The following is a 16,359-nucleotide window of genomic DNA, read 5'->3' as shown; positions in this document are numbered from 1 at the left end:
ACATCGGAATGCGGACTCACCGATCCTGGAAGCTACGGACCCACTGCCCAGCTCCTACCTGTCGGCAGGCTGCAGTTCCTGCCTCATGGGGCACACCGGACAGCGGAACTCTCCAAGGCTTGCGCGGCCGCATCATCGTCGACACCAACGAGTCCACCAGCCATAAAAGAACAAGCACCTTCGGCGCAATCCTGTGGGCTTGGTGACTGTGCCAGTGCACGGACCACTAAGCAGTTCACTGTCGCTATGCAGGTTGGTGAACCTTACGTTATGTTCGAAAAAAAAAGCGAGCAATTATTGCCTGGTACAGCTACCGAGCCCACGGTACTGTGTTACTATCGTTACTGAATGTTTTAATGTAATGTGCTCGCTACTACTCCAAGCTGGAGATATTGAGTGTAACCCTGGCCCTTCTACTGAAGCCCCTCTCGCTGAATTGCGTAACCTGACTAACGGCCAAGCGCTGGTAATTGCAGGAATACAAGGCCTCAAAGCTCAGCTCGGCAATACTGACAAAACAATCGGGAAACTGAACGAAAGACTAACAGATCTCGAAAATCATTATCAGGCATTGGTACCACTGCGGAAAGAAATTGAAATCATGCGCATTGGCACAGAGCGTACTGCCTCTCGAATTTCGGAGCTGGAAGCCCGTATGAATGACGTCGAGAACCGTTCGAGGCGAAATAACCTAATCTTCTACGGCATCCTCAACCGCTCCTCCTCGGAAACATTCGCAGAGACAGAGCAGTTGGTAGCAAACCTTTGCCGGGATAATTTACAGTTAACCTTGGAACCAAGGGATATAGAGCGTGCACATCGCCTCGGCCGTCACTCAGCTGGTCGCTGCCGGCCCATAATAGTCAAGCTTGCATTACACAAGACCAAAACTGCAATACTGTCAAATGGCCGGATGCTTAAAGAGACAAGTTATGGCATCGGTGAGGATTTCTCGCGCCCAGTCCAAAATGCCCGTAAACAACTGATTGCTTTTACAAAAAGCAAGAACAAGCCATTTTCCATCCGTTTCAAAACTCTGTATATGAACCAAAAGCGTTACATCTTTGACGACAGTACAAACAGCATCAAAGAATTACCATAGCAGACGAAGCACCAAAAAAAGAAAGAAAGAACCGAGCATATGCTGTCTTTAGCGATGCTCTTTCACTTTCTGCAATTTATACTAATATCCGCAGTTTTCTTCAAAAACGTGAACGTATATCTAGCATTGTATTGTCCTCTGGGAGTAATCTACTAATACTTACCGAGACGTGGCTCACTGACGACGTGAGCGATACGGAATTGCTGTCGGACCTACCGAACTTTCGTGTGTACCGCAATGACCGTGCATCTACGAGCGGTGGTGGTGTACTGATTGCATTCCACGAGCGAATATCTTGCGCAGTCATCAATATTAAGTCACAGCTGGAAATACTATGGGTGACTATCCAATCATGGCCACATACCGTGCTACTAGTCATTTGTTACGGACCTCCCCACACTACTTCCAAATTTCGCAGCCAGCTTAACCGAACCCTGTGTCAGCTTATTGCTGCTCATCCAAATGCGCACATTCTACTATTTGGCGATATTAACTTTCCGCAAATATACTGGCGCACTGACAATTTGTGTTCTTCGACAGGACTAACCGAAGCCAGGAACTTCCTCGATATCTGCCTCAATTTCAACATGACCCAGCTAGTTTCAGAAGCAACACGTGTTTCGCAGGATACATCCAGTATCTTAGATCTAATATTAACCAACAACCCCGAAAGCCTATCATACATCCGTTATCTCAATGAAATTAGCGACCACAAAGTAATTCATGCCGGCTTTTCTTTTCGACCAACAAAGTGCGAAATGTACAAGAAAACGATACAGCTGTATGGCAAAGGTGATTATGAAGCGATAAATGAGGGCCCTAGCACATTTTTCCCACATTTGAGACAACTTTCCGCCACCATAATGTTGACGCCAATTGGACAAGTTTTGAAGAAAAGCTAAAGGAATTAACCGATAGATTTGTACCTAAAGTAAGTTTCAGAACCAGTCGTCACAAACCTTGGTTTACAAAAACATTAAAAAGGCTTGAAAATAAAAAGAAATGTGTATTCCGTGTTGCAAAGGTTAGAGATCAAACAAAAGCGTGGGAGAAATATTATGAAGCAGACAAAAAGTACCTTTCTACTCTACATTCAAGCAAAGCACTCTTTTACCACTTGGAATTGCCCAAGCTACTAAAATATCATCCCAAACAGTTTCGGAAAACACTGAAAGACGACGAACCGCAAGAAATCATACTCACCAGTGACCTGAATGAAAAGATTACGGACGTGGACTGTGCGAACTTGTTCAACACCACGTTCGCTACTGTCTTTTCTGATGAAGGAACCGCACCCCCATGTTTAGCTTTGCTTGACTTTCATTGTGACATGCCAGCGATAAATTTTTGTGAAAAAGGAATTTCATCCACATTAGAATATATTAAGTTACCATCTTCAGTTGAAATGGACGAAATTAATACCAAAATCTTGAAAAACACCAAACACAACGTCTCACTTAATCTCACCCTAATTTTTTCACAGTCACTTTCTTCAGGAGTCATTCCAGACGACTGGAGGACAAGGAAGGTCGTTCCTGTTTTCAAGTAAGGCAGCAGAAATTCCCCACTTAATTACCGCCCTATCTCTCTAACAAGCGTCCCCTGTAAAATCATGGAGCATGTGATCTACTCCCACACAATAAATTTCCTGGACAGTAATCACTTTTTCCATCCTTCACAACATGGCTTTCGCAAGGGGTTGTCATGTGAAAGACAGCTTGCAGTTTTTCTACATGACATCCACACTAACCTAGATAGTAACATACAGACTGATGTGATCTTTCTTGATTATGCTACAGCGTTTGATAAAGTGTCTCACCAACGATTACTTGCAAAACTCTCCCAGCTAAATTTACATCCTACTGTCTTAACATGGATTACAGAATTTCTTACTAATCGATCGCAGTACGTTGTTATAAGTAACCACCTATCCACTCCAGTTCCAGCAACGTCAGGCGTCCTCCAGGGATCGGCTCTTGGCCCGCTCCTATTCTTAATCTATATCAACAACTTACCTTTGCATGTATTCTGTAATATGCGCATGTTCGCGGATGACTGTCTTATATACAGCACCGTACTTAACACTTCGGATCAGATAACCTTACTAAGTGACCTTACTAATATTTTAGAATGGTGTACCACTTGGTTAATGACACCAAACGTTAAAAAATGCAAAAGCATGTCGTTCACCCGCAGCCATAATCCTCGGACGTTTGCGTACGCAATTAATAATTTCGCTCTTGAATCAACCGACACTTATAAATACCTCGGTGTCACTGTATCAGACGACCTCAACTGGCGTACGCATGTGCATACCATCATTTCAGCTTCTAACAAAACTTTAGGTTTCGTAAAACGTCATTTGCGGAAAGCCCCAAATCACGTCAAATTACTTGCCTACACATCCCTTGTACGACCGAAACAAGAATACGCCTCAGCAGTCTGGAATCCGCATCAAGCATATCTCATCGACGCTCTTGAAGCGGTACAAAACCGCGCCGCTCGATTCATCCATTCGTCGTACTCATATGACATAAGCGTCACGTCACTGAAATCATTATCTGGGCTTCCGGACTTCGTTTTACGTCGGCGCATCGCTTCCCTCTTTCTTTACCACATATTCTTTCACAGTCCTATCCTTCATGAAGCACCCTATATCACGCCCGCAGCGCGCACATCATACCGGACGAGCCACTCGCTGCAAATTTTACAACCACGCTCACGAACATCAACAGGCTGGAACGGCCCCCCCTTACATCGTCGACATAATCTGCCCATCCGTATTTTAACAACAGTTTACTGACCATCTCCAACAACATCGTGCATAATTTTTCCGTATATGCCTTGCTTGTATTTACATATGTGTATGTATGTCTACATATATAGGCTTTGATATGTGTGAATACATGTGTGAATATATTTGAATATGTATACCATGTATGTGTATATATATGCGTGCTTGAACTTGAACGTTACTTGAACGAGTGTAAATTCGAATCTTGTACCCACCCCTTATGTAATACACCTAAAATCGGGGGTCTTTAAGAAAAATAAACTGAACTGAACTGAACTGAACTTCGCAGTTGACACGCTTTCCAGCCATCCACGAAGTTGTAGTTGAATCTTCTGGATGCTCATGCTTGCTACACACTGACCAAGTCGTCGGTGAATCTCTACAGCGCTTGCTATCTCTTTCCACAAGAACCACGATCGCTAGCAATGTCTTTGCCGGTTGACTTCCATGCTGTCCTCTCCGCTGGTAAACGCGCGCAGGTAATGTGTGCGCCGGCGAGCACAAAGTGGATGGTGCCGAAAAGTGGTGCTCTCTGGCGCTGAAGCAAACTGTGAGATTCACAGGTACAATTTATTATGGTGCGCCCCTCGGATACGTACATTATGTAGCCATCTTAGCTAGATTGTGAAATTTGGCGTCTGATCTATTCACCGTTTTCTTAAAACAACAGGGAGGGAGAGCGAGAGAGAGAGAAAGTACAGCGAGGTTAACCAATTGAGATTTTCCAGATTGTTATTCTGCCCAGGGGTGGGGGAAATTGGGGCTGAAGAAAGTACAGAGAGAGAGAACAAGAAAGCAATGATAGGAAGAGCAACGACACTATAATTTCTACTATGTTTTTACATTACATTACGTAAGACAGAACCATTAAGGAGAAGAAAACTACACTACAATATGCAATCTCCTTCTCGAGCTATTTGTCTTTTCCCGTCTATGGTATCCCTTAGTGGAAGGAAATCAAAGCCGCCGCTACATATTCAAAATTTTCGACCATAATACTTTAGTTATGGTAAGTGTGGCGATGATGTAAAAACATGGATTCAAAGCCTCTTCCTTCCTGTGGACCCATTTCTCATGAAAAAAAAATGCGGAAGTGTCTATTGTTCAGCTTAATGTTTAACTCGCAAAGCCGTAGGACTTGAACACTCGTAAGGAAAAATGTCAGTACGGTCTTCGCCTTAACTATTGAAACCAAATTTTCGTCCACCCATATGTAGCGCGAAGCTACAAAGGAAACCCAAATGGGTGTTTCCAGACAGACAGCTTCGCAGTTTATGAAAATTGCGCCTTACTTTGGGATTTGAATACGGAACCAACGCTTTCCGGGGCGGGCTCAAATCCCCACCCATGCCGAATTTATCTTCAACTGCGTAGCTTTCTATCTGAGCAACAAATTTTGATTTCCTTTGTAGCTTCGTGGTACAGTTGGATGCAGGACAATTTTCCCCTCTATGAGACTTTCTATACCTTGAGGGATTGGGTAGAACATATGGCTAAAACAAGATCTCTGTGGCAAAATCAATGCTCAAGAAATTGCTTAAGTATCTCATGACAATTCGTAAGGTATATTGAAGGCAATTTCTGAAGCACTCTGTGAGTGGTAATATTTGTAACGTGGCTAAGTATGACAGCACCTATTTAAGAATGGCAGTTTATGGTCCTTAAATGCAGAAAAATGGCCGAGGCCATTGTTGCAAATCGCTGTTATCGTTGTGTATAAATATTTGTGAAAACAAAAATATTTCTGACGCACAAAGTATGACATAATGAGCACTGCTACCTTTTACTATCATACCGCTAAATATATGTATGTACCTCAGCTAAGAACTCCACGAGTGAGCGCTTAGAATAGCTATATTGGAAAATCTCTTTTTTTTACATGTAACTGAACGCCTCCAAGAAGAAACCAACATTACGACGAGAACTTAGGAAGCGCGAAAATATCAGTTCAATAAAGATACACTAAGCCATTTATATTTGCTTAATAAGAGCTAGCTTTATTCGGAATTCAGGCACTGATTTTCAAAGTAGCCATTATGTTAACTATAGGTATTGTTTTTCTGTATGCGAAAAGCCTGGGCTGTGTGAATGCATAGGTGCCAACGTCTGTTGTGCTTAGGCATGAACACGTGCTCAGAACACGGACACCTTACATACTAATTCTTCGGCGTCGTAAGTGTTCAATATCTAAGGATAGCTTGGAATCGCAGGATACATTAACATCTAGTCAAAGAGATGACCGCCACTCACAATTTCGCTTCGGGGAATGAATCCGTGAATCACCCATTTTTCCAAGAACCAGGCGCTTGTGAGGTGCAAGTTTTTCTTGTACTGCATGTGGCCATCTGCATAGAGCCGTAATTATGCCCTTTTATTCAGCTTGATTCGTCCTTTCACGAGGCAAAATGGTCAACATAAAGATAGAGAGAGCTTTAAAACCACAATGTGTAGATACCACAAGACATGGTTGACCAAGGCCTTGAGCTTAATGGACGTAAAGCAGAGACCTCACTAGGCTCCTGCATAAGGCATGCTGACATCTTTCATCCGCCGGTACTAAATTAAAGGGCATGAAGTGCCCCTCAAGTGAAGGCTGCTGTGACCAGCGCCAGATATGATGGCCATTTGACTGCTGTCCCTCTCCCGCTCCTGCTATATCGTCAGAATCCGGCACGACCATCGTAAGAGGGCGGCCTGCATCGAGAAGCATGTGAAATAGAATGCGAGCGGATGCTCGTTTAAACCATTGTTGGGCACAGTGCCAACATTATAACCAATAAATCTTCCATTTATTCCTTAAGGAGTTATTCCATAAATGTGAAGCGTGCTATAATGTGTGGGAGCTACGGGGTTCTCCTCCGTACTCTTGGGACAAAGGAACGACAACACAGTAGTGCAAACAGTCACAAGGGCATTTATTGCACCTTTCATAGATCAATGCCTGCTAGCCGATTTGCTATCCCCAAAACATGCCGATGGGCGCGCGACAAATCTAGAAGTCCGACTTACCGCGACCGCATTGCGAGCGAATATGTTCGCCCCATGCTGGATCCCAACGCCTGGTCGTTCGCGTGTACGGTCACGCGAATGGTGTCCAAGGCGGCCACGCGAGACGGTCTCGCAGAAGCATGGGTCGGCGCGGCACGGCACGTCCGTCCCGCTTCCTTCCCGAACCCAAAGAGACCAAGCGCCTTCCCTTTCGGCGCCCAAGTAACCTCGCCTGTCGGCGGCGTTAGCAGCGCAACACTAGCGCCATCTCTCGCACTGCGCTTCAACCACTCCGAGCGCCGCGGGCGCCAGGCCACGCGGCGGGCGAAGCCGCCCTGCAGGAGACGCGCTATGCGGGAAAAACATCAGGGGACGCGCGAGAGTCGCGCATCCCCACATCCCCCCAACCTTAAATCACTTCTTATTCCGGCGAAACATGTGACACGGTCTAACATTAACCCGTGCTTCGCGAACAAGATAGTACATGCAACAGTGGCCGCGCTGAGGAAATGTCCACACGCTGTCCATAACATGCGAGCCGACTGTCCTTGGGGTACACCGCTGGCGTCCGCCGGTCACAGCAGCAGCTTTGCGACTCGACGGCACGATTCCAGGCCAGGACTCCGGAAACGACGCAGTAGTCGGTACGAGCAAGCGTCGCTCGCGCCGACGCGCCCTGCTGGCAAGAGCCGCAGTAGCTGTCGGTGACCGCCGGCTCCTTTGTCCGCCGCCGAGGGTTGTGAGCTGGATACAGGAGGCCGCCGAAGTCGCCGCGCCGAACTGGCCACAGCATCACCATCGCCCGGGGTGGCTCGATCGTAGTCCGGAGCAGCAGCGCAGACGATGTGCAGGTGACAGCAAGCCAGGGGTGACTCCAATTACGCTGCGTACACTCAAAACACTCGGCAAACACTAAAGTAGTGCAAGGGAGAGGAATTCTGCATGCGCATCGCCCACGTGGTACGATGTTCAACTCGGCTAGCAAAAGATCGGGCGGCTACTCAGTTGCTAAGTTCACGTGAACGAAGCTCGCTTCCTTGAGTCGAACGAGTAATTTCAATTCGTGCGAGGCTAAATAGAATGAGGGAAGCAAATTGCAACGCCTCAACGCCACGGTCCACCAGGTTGTGTCCCTCCACGTGCGGCAGGCAGCTTTGTAAAGCCTTAGGCCTAAAGCGTCGCTACTCTGACAACAACCGGCATCCAAAAACAACACCCAAAATGGGCGCAAAACAGGCAGCCGCGAGGAGACGTCAGCTCTGTGCGGTGGTCCTACTCCGCTCGGTGCACACAGCATCCGAGTTGACGGCGCCCACCGTCCCAGACGGTGTCGGAGCGCCCGGTGCCAGGCCGCAATACCAGTCAGCCCGCAGTGGCACCCGTGGCCCGCGGCCACCCGGCTCCCAGAGCCGCGACTTCATCCGAGTCAAAGAGATAGAAGAAGCTATTTACATAAGAAATTCGGACCACCCACGAGGCTTCCGTACTCACTCGCTTCAGGCCTGCCACTGCTCCGCGGGCGCTCAGCCTCGCTCTCCCAGGATGCAGACCACGTGGCTCTCGTACCGACGAATGTCATTAAAAAAAAACACTTGCGAAAAGGCTTAGCATGTTGATAAGTTCAAACACACTACAGCCACCGTCGCCTCGCTCAAGAAAGCACGCCGCCAACGCTAGCGATCAAAATCCACGCTAGGCCTACGCTTCGGTTCAAACAAAGGTCTTGAACGAAGCAACACTTAAAATTATCGTCCGATGCCCCAAGAGGCCCCACGTTGGGCGCCAGATGTGGGAGCTACAAGGGGTTCTCCTCCGTACTCTTGGGACAAAGGAACGACAGTACACAGTAGTGCAAACAGTCACAAGGGCATTTATTGCACCTTTCATAGATCAATGCCTGCTAGCCGAGTTGCTATCCCCAAAACATGCCGATGGGTGCGCGACAAATCTAGAAGTCCGACTTACCGCGACCGCATTGCGAGCGAATATGTTCGCCCCATGCTGGATCCCAACGCCTGGTCGTTCGCGTGTACGGTCACGCGAATGGTGTCCAAGGCGGCCACGCGAGACGGTCTCGCAGAAGCATGGGTCGGCGCGGCACGGCACGTCCGTCCCGCTTCCTTCCCGAACCCAAAGAGACCAAGCGCCTTCCCTTTCGGCGCCCAAGTAACCTCGCCTGTCGGCGGCGTTAGCAGCGCAACACTAGCGCCATCTCTCGCACTGCGCTTCAACCACTCCGAGCGCCGCGGGCGCCAGGCCACGCGACGGGCGAAGCCGCCCTGCAGGAGACGCGCTATGCGGGAAAAACATCAGGGGACGCGCGAGAGTCGCGCATCCCCACAAATGGTGGCAGGTCGAATACACAGCGACCTCTAATGAAGCGACGACCTGCATAAGCACAGAGTGCACGATAACGGAAGAGTCATCGATAGTTTACAGCTCACACATCGGCTCGGCAATAGGGACATGTGGAAGGTGATTTTTAAAAGCTAATAGTTGGTTCTAAAGGAGTGTTGTATAATCGTATTTACGTAACGCGCCAGTCAAAGTTTCTGTATTTCTTACAGGAGTGTACGCTCTTATGGTAGGTTGCAAGGGGTTTGCTTTTCCGCATTACGCCGGGAGCATAAACGAAGATAAATTATGTGATATGAGACAGTCATTAATGGGACGCGGGGGCGAAAGGGTAGTGGGCGCAGATTTTCAGATCTAGTTAGGTAACCACTAGGTTATGGTGATGGTGTTGCCGCTTACTAACGGCCCACTCTCCTTTGCTAAAATCGCTCTTCACACAAGAAAGGCGCCATTGTGGTGGTTTAAGACGAAGAAGCAAGATATGAAAGAATGTAGGTAGCAAATTAGGATAAGGCTCAAGAACAACGCACACTAGCGCAATGAACCGTGAGCTACTGCTTTGTGTTTTTCTGTGTGCGTAGGTAGCACTTGTAGTTTGTTGGCGAGATTGAACCATATCGTGATTCCGGCATAGCATCAGTGTAAACAACGAAACACGCAGCTCCGTAGTAGAACCTTGCAAAACCTTTTTAACAGCGAAGCTGTGTCACACACACACACGCACAAACACACACACAAATATATATATATATATATATATATATATATATATATATATATATATGTATATATATATGTATATAAAGGTGCACGAACAAAGCAGAGCCACGAGTGCAAGATAATGTATATTTACAAGTGATGTATAATATGGGGTTCAGGCAACCGTCCAGTGTTCGTATTCCTCTAGTTATGTCTCTTTCTTCTTTCCCTTCACCCTAACTTAGCCTTCCCGGCGGGGTTAGCTCCATCCCAGTGTAAGTTATAGATGCTCACCTAATGGGGGGACATAGGGCTTCAGCCTGCCGACCTGAACAACATCGCTGGTCATGTTGGGAGGCACTGAAGGCTGACCGACTGGAGCGATCTCGTGTGTCACGTCGGACAGTTGACGTAAGATCTGGTACGGACCAGAATAACGGGAAAGTAGTTTTTCTGACAAGCCGACGCGATGTGAAGGCGTCCAAAAAAGGACAAGGGAACCAGGTGAAAAATGGTGGCCTCGGTGCCGAAGGTCATAGCGTCGCTTTTGAGAAGCTTGCGTAACTGTGAGGCGATGACGGGCGACCTCTCGGGCCTGGTCGCCTAAGGCAATAGCATCGCGAGCGTAACCAGTGCTGGGTGATTGTACTGCGGAAGGTAGACACGTGTCCAAGGGCAAGGTGGGGTCGCGGCCGTATAAAAGGTAAAATGGGGAAAATCCGGCGGTGTCGTGGCGGGACGAGTTGTATGCGAAAGTGATGCGTGGTGAAGCGACGTCACAGTCACGGTGATCGTCGGGAACGTACATGGCCAGCATTTAGGTTAGTGTGCGGTTTAGTCGCTCGGTAAGGCCGTTCGTTTGAGGGTGGTACGCGGTAGCAAGCTGGTGTTCTGCAAGTAGCGGCCGCGATCCGTGAGTAAATTTCGAGGGGCGCCGTGGTGCAGGATGACGTCGTATAGCAAGAAGTCGGCGACATCTGTAAGCGCAGCTGGTTGGCATCGCTCGTGCGATGGCATATCTCGTGGCATAATTTGTTGCTACAGCAATCCATTTGTGGATTGGGAAGGGGCCAAGGAGGTCGGGGTCTACACGGAAGAAGGGCTCTGTAGGGATATCGATTGGTTGAAGCAAACCAACAGGAGGCATAGCAGGCGTCTTCTGGCGCTGATAAAGGTCGCAAGAAGTGACATAACGGTGCACAGAGCGATAAATGCCGGGCCAGAAGAAGCGTCGCCGCAGGCGGTCGTAAGTACGAGTGACACCCAGATGTGCAGTAGTAGGAACGTCGTGAAGTTGCTGGAGCACGGCCAGTCGAAGGTGCTTGGGAACGACTAGGAGGGGCTCCGGGCCATCAGGATGAACGCTACGCTACGAAGGTACAAAGTTGCATCGCGCAAGGTGAACATCCGGAGGGACGGCTCATTGGACGAGGAGCTTAGGCGTTCGATAAGTGTTCGAAGAAAAGGATCTTGGCGTTTCTCGTCGCCAATATGGAGGAAGCTGGAGAGGGATAGAATACTGATGTCAAAGTCTGCATCGGTATCGTCCGGTTCAGCCACGGAATTGTGGGACAGGCAGTCAGCGTCCTTATGCAGGCGCCCTGACTTATACATAATAGGAAAAGTATATTCTTGTAGACGCAAATGCCCAACGTACAAGTGGTCCAGTTGTGTCCTTCAAAGAGGAAAGCTAGGATAGGGTGTGATGATCGGTTACGACGCAGAAGCTCCGACCGAAAAGGTACGGTCGAAATTTCGCGACGGACCATACAAGCGCGAGACATTCCCTCTCAGTAATGGAGTAATTTCGCTCGGGCGTGGAAAGACGGCGGCTGGCGTAAGCAATGACAAGGTCTTGGCCCTGTTGACATTCAGCGAGGACAGCGCCAATGCCATGACCACTCGCGCCAGTTCGTACGTCAGTGGGCACAGAAGGGTCAGAGTGCGACAGAATCGGAGAAGTTGTAATCCGCTCAATCAGGGTAGAGAAGGCTTTCTCCTGTAGTGGTTCCTAAGAGGAAGAGACATAGTTATTAAGAAGGTCAGTGAGAGGGTGAGCGATGTCGGCAAAACTTTTCACAAATCGCCGGAAATAAGAGCATAAGCTCAGAAAATTACGGACATCGTTTGCTGAACAAGGTACAGGAAAATTTCCCACGGCGTGAACTTCCTGTGGATCAGGTTGGATTCCGGCGGCGCTTACGAGATGGCCGTGCATGTTAATTTCACGGCGACCGAAATGGCACTTGGAGGAGTTTAGCTGAAGGCCAGCCCTGCGAAACACGGAGAGCATGGTTGTGAGGCGCCGCAGGTGGCTCTCAAAGTTCGGCGAAAACGCAATCACATCGTCAAGGTAACAGAGGCATGTAGGCCATTTCAAGCCGCGCAAGAGAGAGTCCATCATGCGCTCGAATGTAGCTGGCGCATTGAATAATCCAAAGGGCATGACTTTAAATTGGTACAGACCACCCGGTGTGACGAAGGCAGTTTTCTCGTGATCCATCTCGTCGACGCTAATCTGCCAATAGCCGGTGCGGAGGTCAACTGATGAAAAGTATTGGGATCCGTGAAGGCAGTCAAGAGCGTCATCAATGCGAGGCAGGGGATAAACATCATTCTTTGCTATCCTGTTGAGGTGACGCTGGTCACCGCAGAAGCGCCACGAGTTGTCTTTTTTCACTACGAAGACAACCGGTGATGCCCACGGGCTACTGGAAGGTTCAATGACGTCCTTGTCCATCATACTGTCTACTTCTTTTTGTATGATGGCCCTTTCTTTTGCGGAGACGCGATATGGCGGCCTATGAATAGGGCTGGCGTCACCGGTGTTGATGCGACGCGTGACAACAGATGTCTGACCCAGTGGACGGTCGCCCATATCAAAGATATCCCGATAAGATAAGAGTAGGTGACGAAGAGCTGTTGTTTGCTCGGAAGAAAGGTCAGGTGCAATCATCTTACAAACATCATCCGCAGGCGTCGAGTACGGAGGAGTGGGAGACAAAGGTCCGTGGGTACTGACGAAGGATTCAGAGGTCAAAGAAGAGATCTCAAATTCTTCCAAAGGAATGATATGCGTTATGGCGATACCCTGTGGCGGCACATGCGACGAAAATCCAAAATTGAGGATGGGCACGCGAGCGCATTTCTCGCGGATCCGGATTTAGGTGCTCGGTAGGGAAATATTGCGCGACAAAGCCACGTCAGTAAGCGGTGACACGACGTACTCGCCATCAGGTAGGGGAGGACAGGGCGTCAGGAGGACTTTTATAGCCGCCTGTGGAGACAGCCATGCAAACTCAGCAGAACATAAGCGGTGGAAAGCACAAGTGGTTGCGTCTGCAGGAAGCGGCAGATTCAAATGTACAACAACTGTGGAGCAGGCAATTTGGGCAGAGTGTTTCGAAAGGAAGTCGAGGCCAAGAATTAGGTCGTGCGAACAGTGCTCAAGGACGATAAATAAAACAACGGTATAATTGCCCGCAATGGTCACACGCGCTGTGCACATTCCAAGAACAGGCGAAATACTCCCATCGGCGACTCGCACAGTTCACGGTACAGCGGGCGTCAGAATCTTTTTCAGTCTTCGGCGGAGAGCAGTGCTCATAACTGAAAGCTTTGCTTCTGTATCAACGATAGATTTAACAGGAACGCCATTAACTTCATTTTCCAGTAGGTTTCCACATGTAGGCAGGGTCAACACAGGATTTGTGGGCCGGATGCTGCACCGCCTAGTTTCCCGAAGTGAAGCGACCGGTTGTAGAAGGGGACAAAGGGCGGTGAACGAGAGGCGGACGCGACCTGCGACCTTGCGGAGACGGAGAGCGGCTGGATCTCGGTGGAGCATTGTCGGCGTTGATGTTCCTAGTCGTCGTATAGGGCGAGAAATTACGATTATCTAGCACTTGATGGTAGTGACTCGGAGACGACCTCCGAGGAGGCGACGTCCAGTGGTTGCGGCAATGAGGGGCGATGTGTCCAATACCGGAACAATTAAAACAGATGGGTTTATCATTCGCTGTGCTCCACTCAGCTGGGTTGCGACGGAATGGCGGAAAGCTTCGCGTATGCGAGCGAGCCGCCGGAGAAATCTGGTAGGTGTTTGTATGGCGGACCGAGCAGAGAGATGGCATGCCCAAACTTGCTTTTTCCTCCCGTACGACCGCTTGTATAAGATAGATAGCGGGCACGCTTTCCCGACAGTCGGAAGGAAGTGGAGCCGGAGCCATGACCTAAATCTCACGGCGAACGATGCGCATTATATCTTCCGGTCCTGTGGGCTGAACGAACCGCGGCGGGTCTTCGCAAGAAGATGTCGTGGCGGTATTGGGCAATCGGATGAAAGTTTGAGTGACGCGGCGGCCCTTCGCTTGTTCGAAGCCCCGGCACGCCTTTATAATTGCATCCACAGTGGCACAATCCTTACACATCAGGAGATGGAAGGCATCGTCTGCAATTCCATTTAGTATGTGACCAATCTTGTCTGCCTCGGTCATGTTGTTACAGCCTTGCGACAGAGGGCCAGCACATCCTGTATGTACACGACATAGGATTCTGCGGACGTCTCAGCGCGGCGCGCAAGTTCTTTTTTTTTTGCTGCCAGCTGACGATCGACAGGTCTGCCAACTGGTCTCTCATTTTTTTTCTTTTTGAAGACATCCCACCTCGTTAGGTCAAGTTCATGTGTGTCGTACCATCGCTTCGCCGTTCCTCTCAGATAAAATATCACGTTTGCTAGCATCATTGTTGGATCCTACCTCTTGTTGTCGCACACTCGCTCGTACATCGTAAGCCTGTCCTCGACGTCTGCGTTGTACGTGCCACAATACATCCCCGGGTCCCGCGGATGAGTGAGGATGACCGTTGCACGGGCTGCTGAGGCGTTGCCGATTGTGTCGGTTGATTTGCCATTGTGGCAGCAAGTAGATGACGTCCGCTGCGAAGTTCCGTGATTGCACCTCACCCCTTTCACCAAAATATTCCTCCACACCTTCCTCAAAAGAAAGCAGGCCCACGAGTATAAGATATTGTATATTTACAACTGGTGTATATGGCATTCAGGCAACGGCCAGTCTTCGTCTTCCTCTAGTTCAAGTCACCATCTCCTTACCCGTCACCGTAACACTATATATATATATATATATATATATATATATATATATATATATATATATATATATATAACAATTTCTAGCAATTTAAACTCACCATTAGATTTATTCTACCAGAACAGCAAGAATACGCACATTTAACGCTTTCAGCACCTCTGGGCGTTCTCTTCATGGTATCATGTGTTTTCAATACTAATGTTCACACTCATCTTTAAGAATGACTTACGTTGTTATACCATTATTAATATAGTAAACGATTCTAAAACAGTGTCTCTCACAACATTACGATGATGGAAGCCAGCTAAATGATATGTTTTGGGATATTCAGGCAGTGGTATACTATTTTGTTTTAAAATCCTCTTTGGGTAGCAATTTCGCAGAACAACATAGCTGACACAGCACGTTTTACTCGGCAGAAAATACATTTTCTCTCCTACGTGCACCTAAATGAAACCGTTTGTTCTCCTTGAAAAAAATCACCGACGATTATGCTACTTCATAATGCGAAATTTCATCACGGCTCTACACGCGTTTTTATTTCGCAAGATACTGGGGCGAAGAATTTGAGATGGACATGCTGTAGAGTCGGCAGTCGTCAATAACCTGATCTGCCGGTCACACACGTCAGCTTCTAAACATGACTCGGCGAAGTTTCTAGTGTAATCGCTGGTGCCTCTTGGCTTTAAGAAAGTGCCACACAATTTGTGTCGCGCCTGCAATCTGATTACAAATCAATCGATGACAAATGCGATCTAAAAAAGCGCGAATGAAACCAAACCAAGCCATGAAACAAGCGCGAGCAAGTGCTGACGCGAGCAGAAAATAGTACGAAATGAGCGGTCCGCCTGGACCAGATGCGGGTATACGCATGGAGCGGTCGGGCGGACTCGCATGAAACCAGATTCCCGCGCGCCGGTCACTAAGAGGCCGCTCCCATTGGTCTCCGTCGTTCGCGACTGGCGTCTTTCATCAGCCGCTCCGCGTACGCTGTTTCATCTTTCGCTGTTGTGCTCGTTAGCTCAGTTATGCCACCGCCGCCGACGCTCTGCGCGGAGCTGCGCAATAAAAAGAACACGATTTTTATCAAGCTATACACGATGCACTGCAATAAAAGCGGGAAGCTCAGTTCGCGTTCGCGACATTGGACCCTTTGTGTACAAGTCAGTTAATTACTTTCGAGATGAAGGCGTCATGTTCAACTCGCTAACTTATGTGTATTTACGTATTTCTTTTATTCTCGCAGGCTATGAAATAGTTAACGCGGGAATTATCTTCATATTTAAGGTCGTATGCAAAATGTTCTCGACTGA

The 16,359-nt window shown here is 48.4% G+C and overlaps 1 protein-coding gene across 1 annotated transcript in view; it reads right to left on the bottom strand.

Annotated features, from left to right (window-relative positions):
• LOC126524515 (uncharacterized) overlaps positions 1 to 16,359 on the bottom strand; it is a 55,786-nt gene that overhangs the window by 3,824 nt on the left and 35,603 nt on the right. The window contains exon 5 of the mRNA XM_050172816.3: positions 6,147 to 6,241. Coding sequence (XP_050028773.2) covers positions 6,147 to 6,241 — 95 coding nt within the window. The remainder of the gene's footprint in view (positions 1 to 6,146; positions 6,242 to 16,359) is intronic.

Source organism: Dermacentor andersoni, chromosome 3 (assembly GCF_023375885.2).
Source record: "Dermacentor andersoni chromosome 3, qqDerAnde1_hic_scaffold, whole genome shotgun sequence".
Classification (NCBI taxonomy): domain Eukaryota; kingdom Metazoa; phylum Arthropoda; class Arachnida; order Ixodida; family Ixodidae; genus Dermacentor; species Dermacentor andersoni.
The sequence above is the reverse complement of the archived record's forward strand: the minus strand, read 5'-3'. Positions and strand labels throughout refer to the sequence as shown.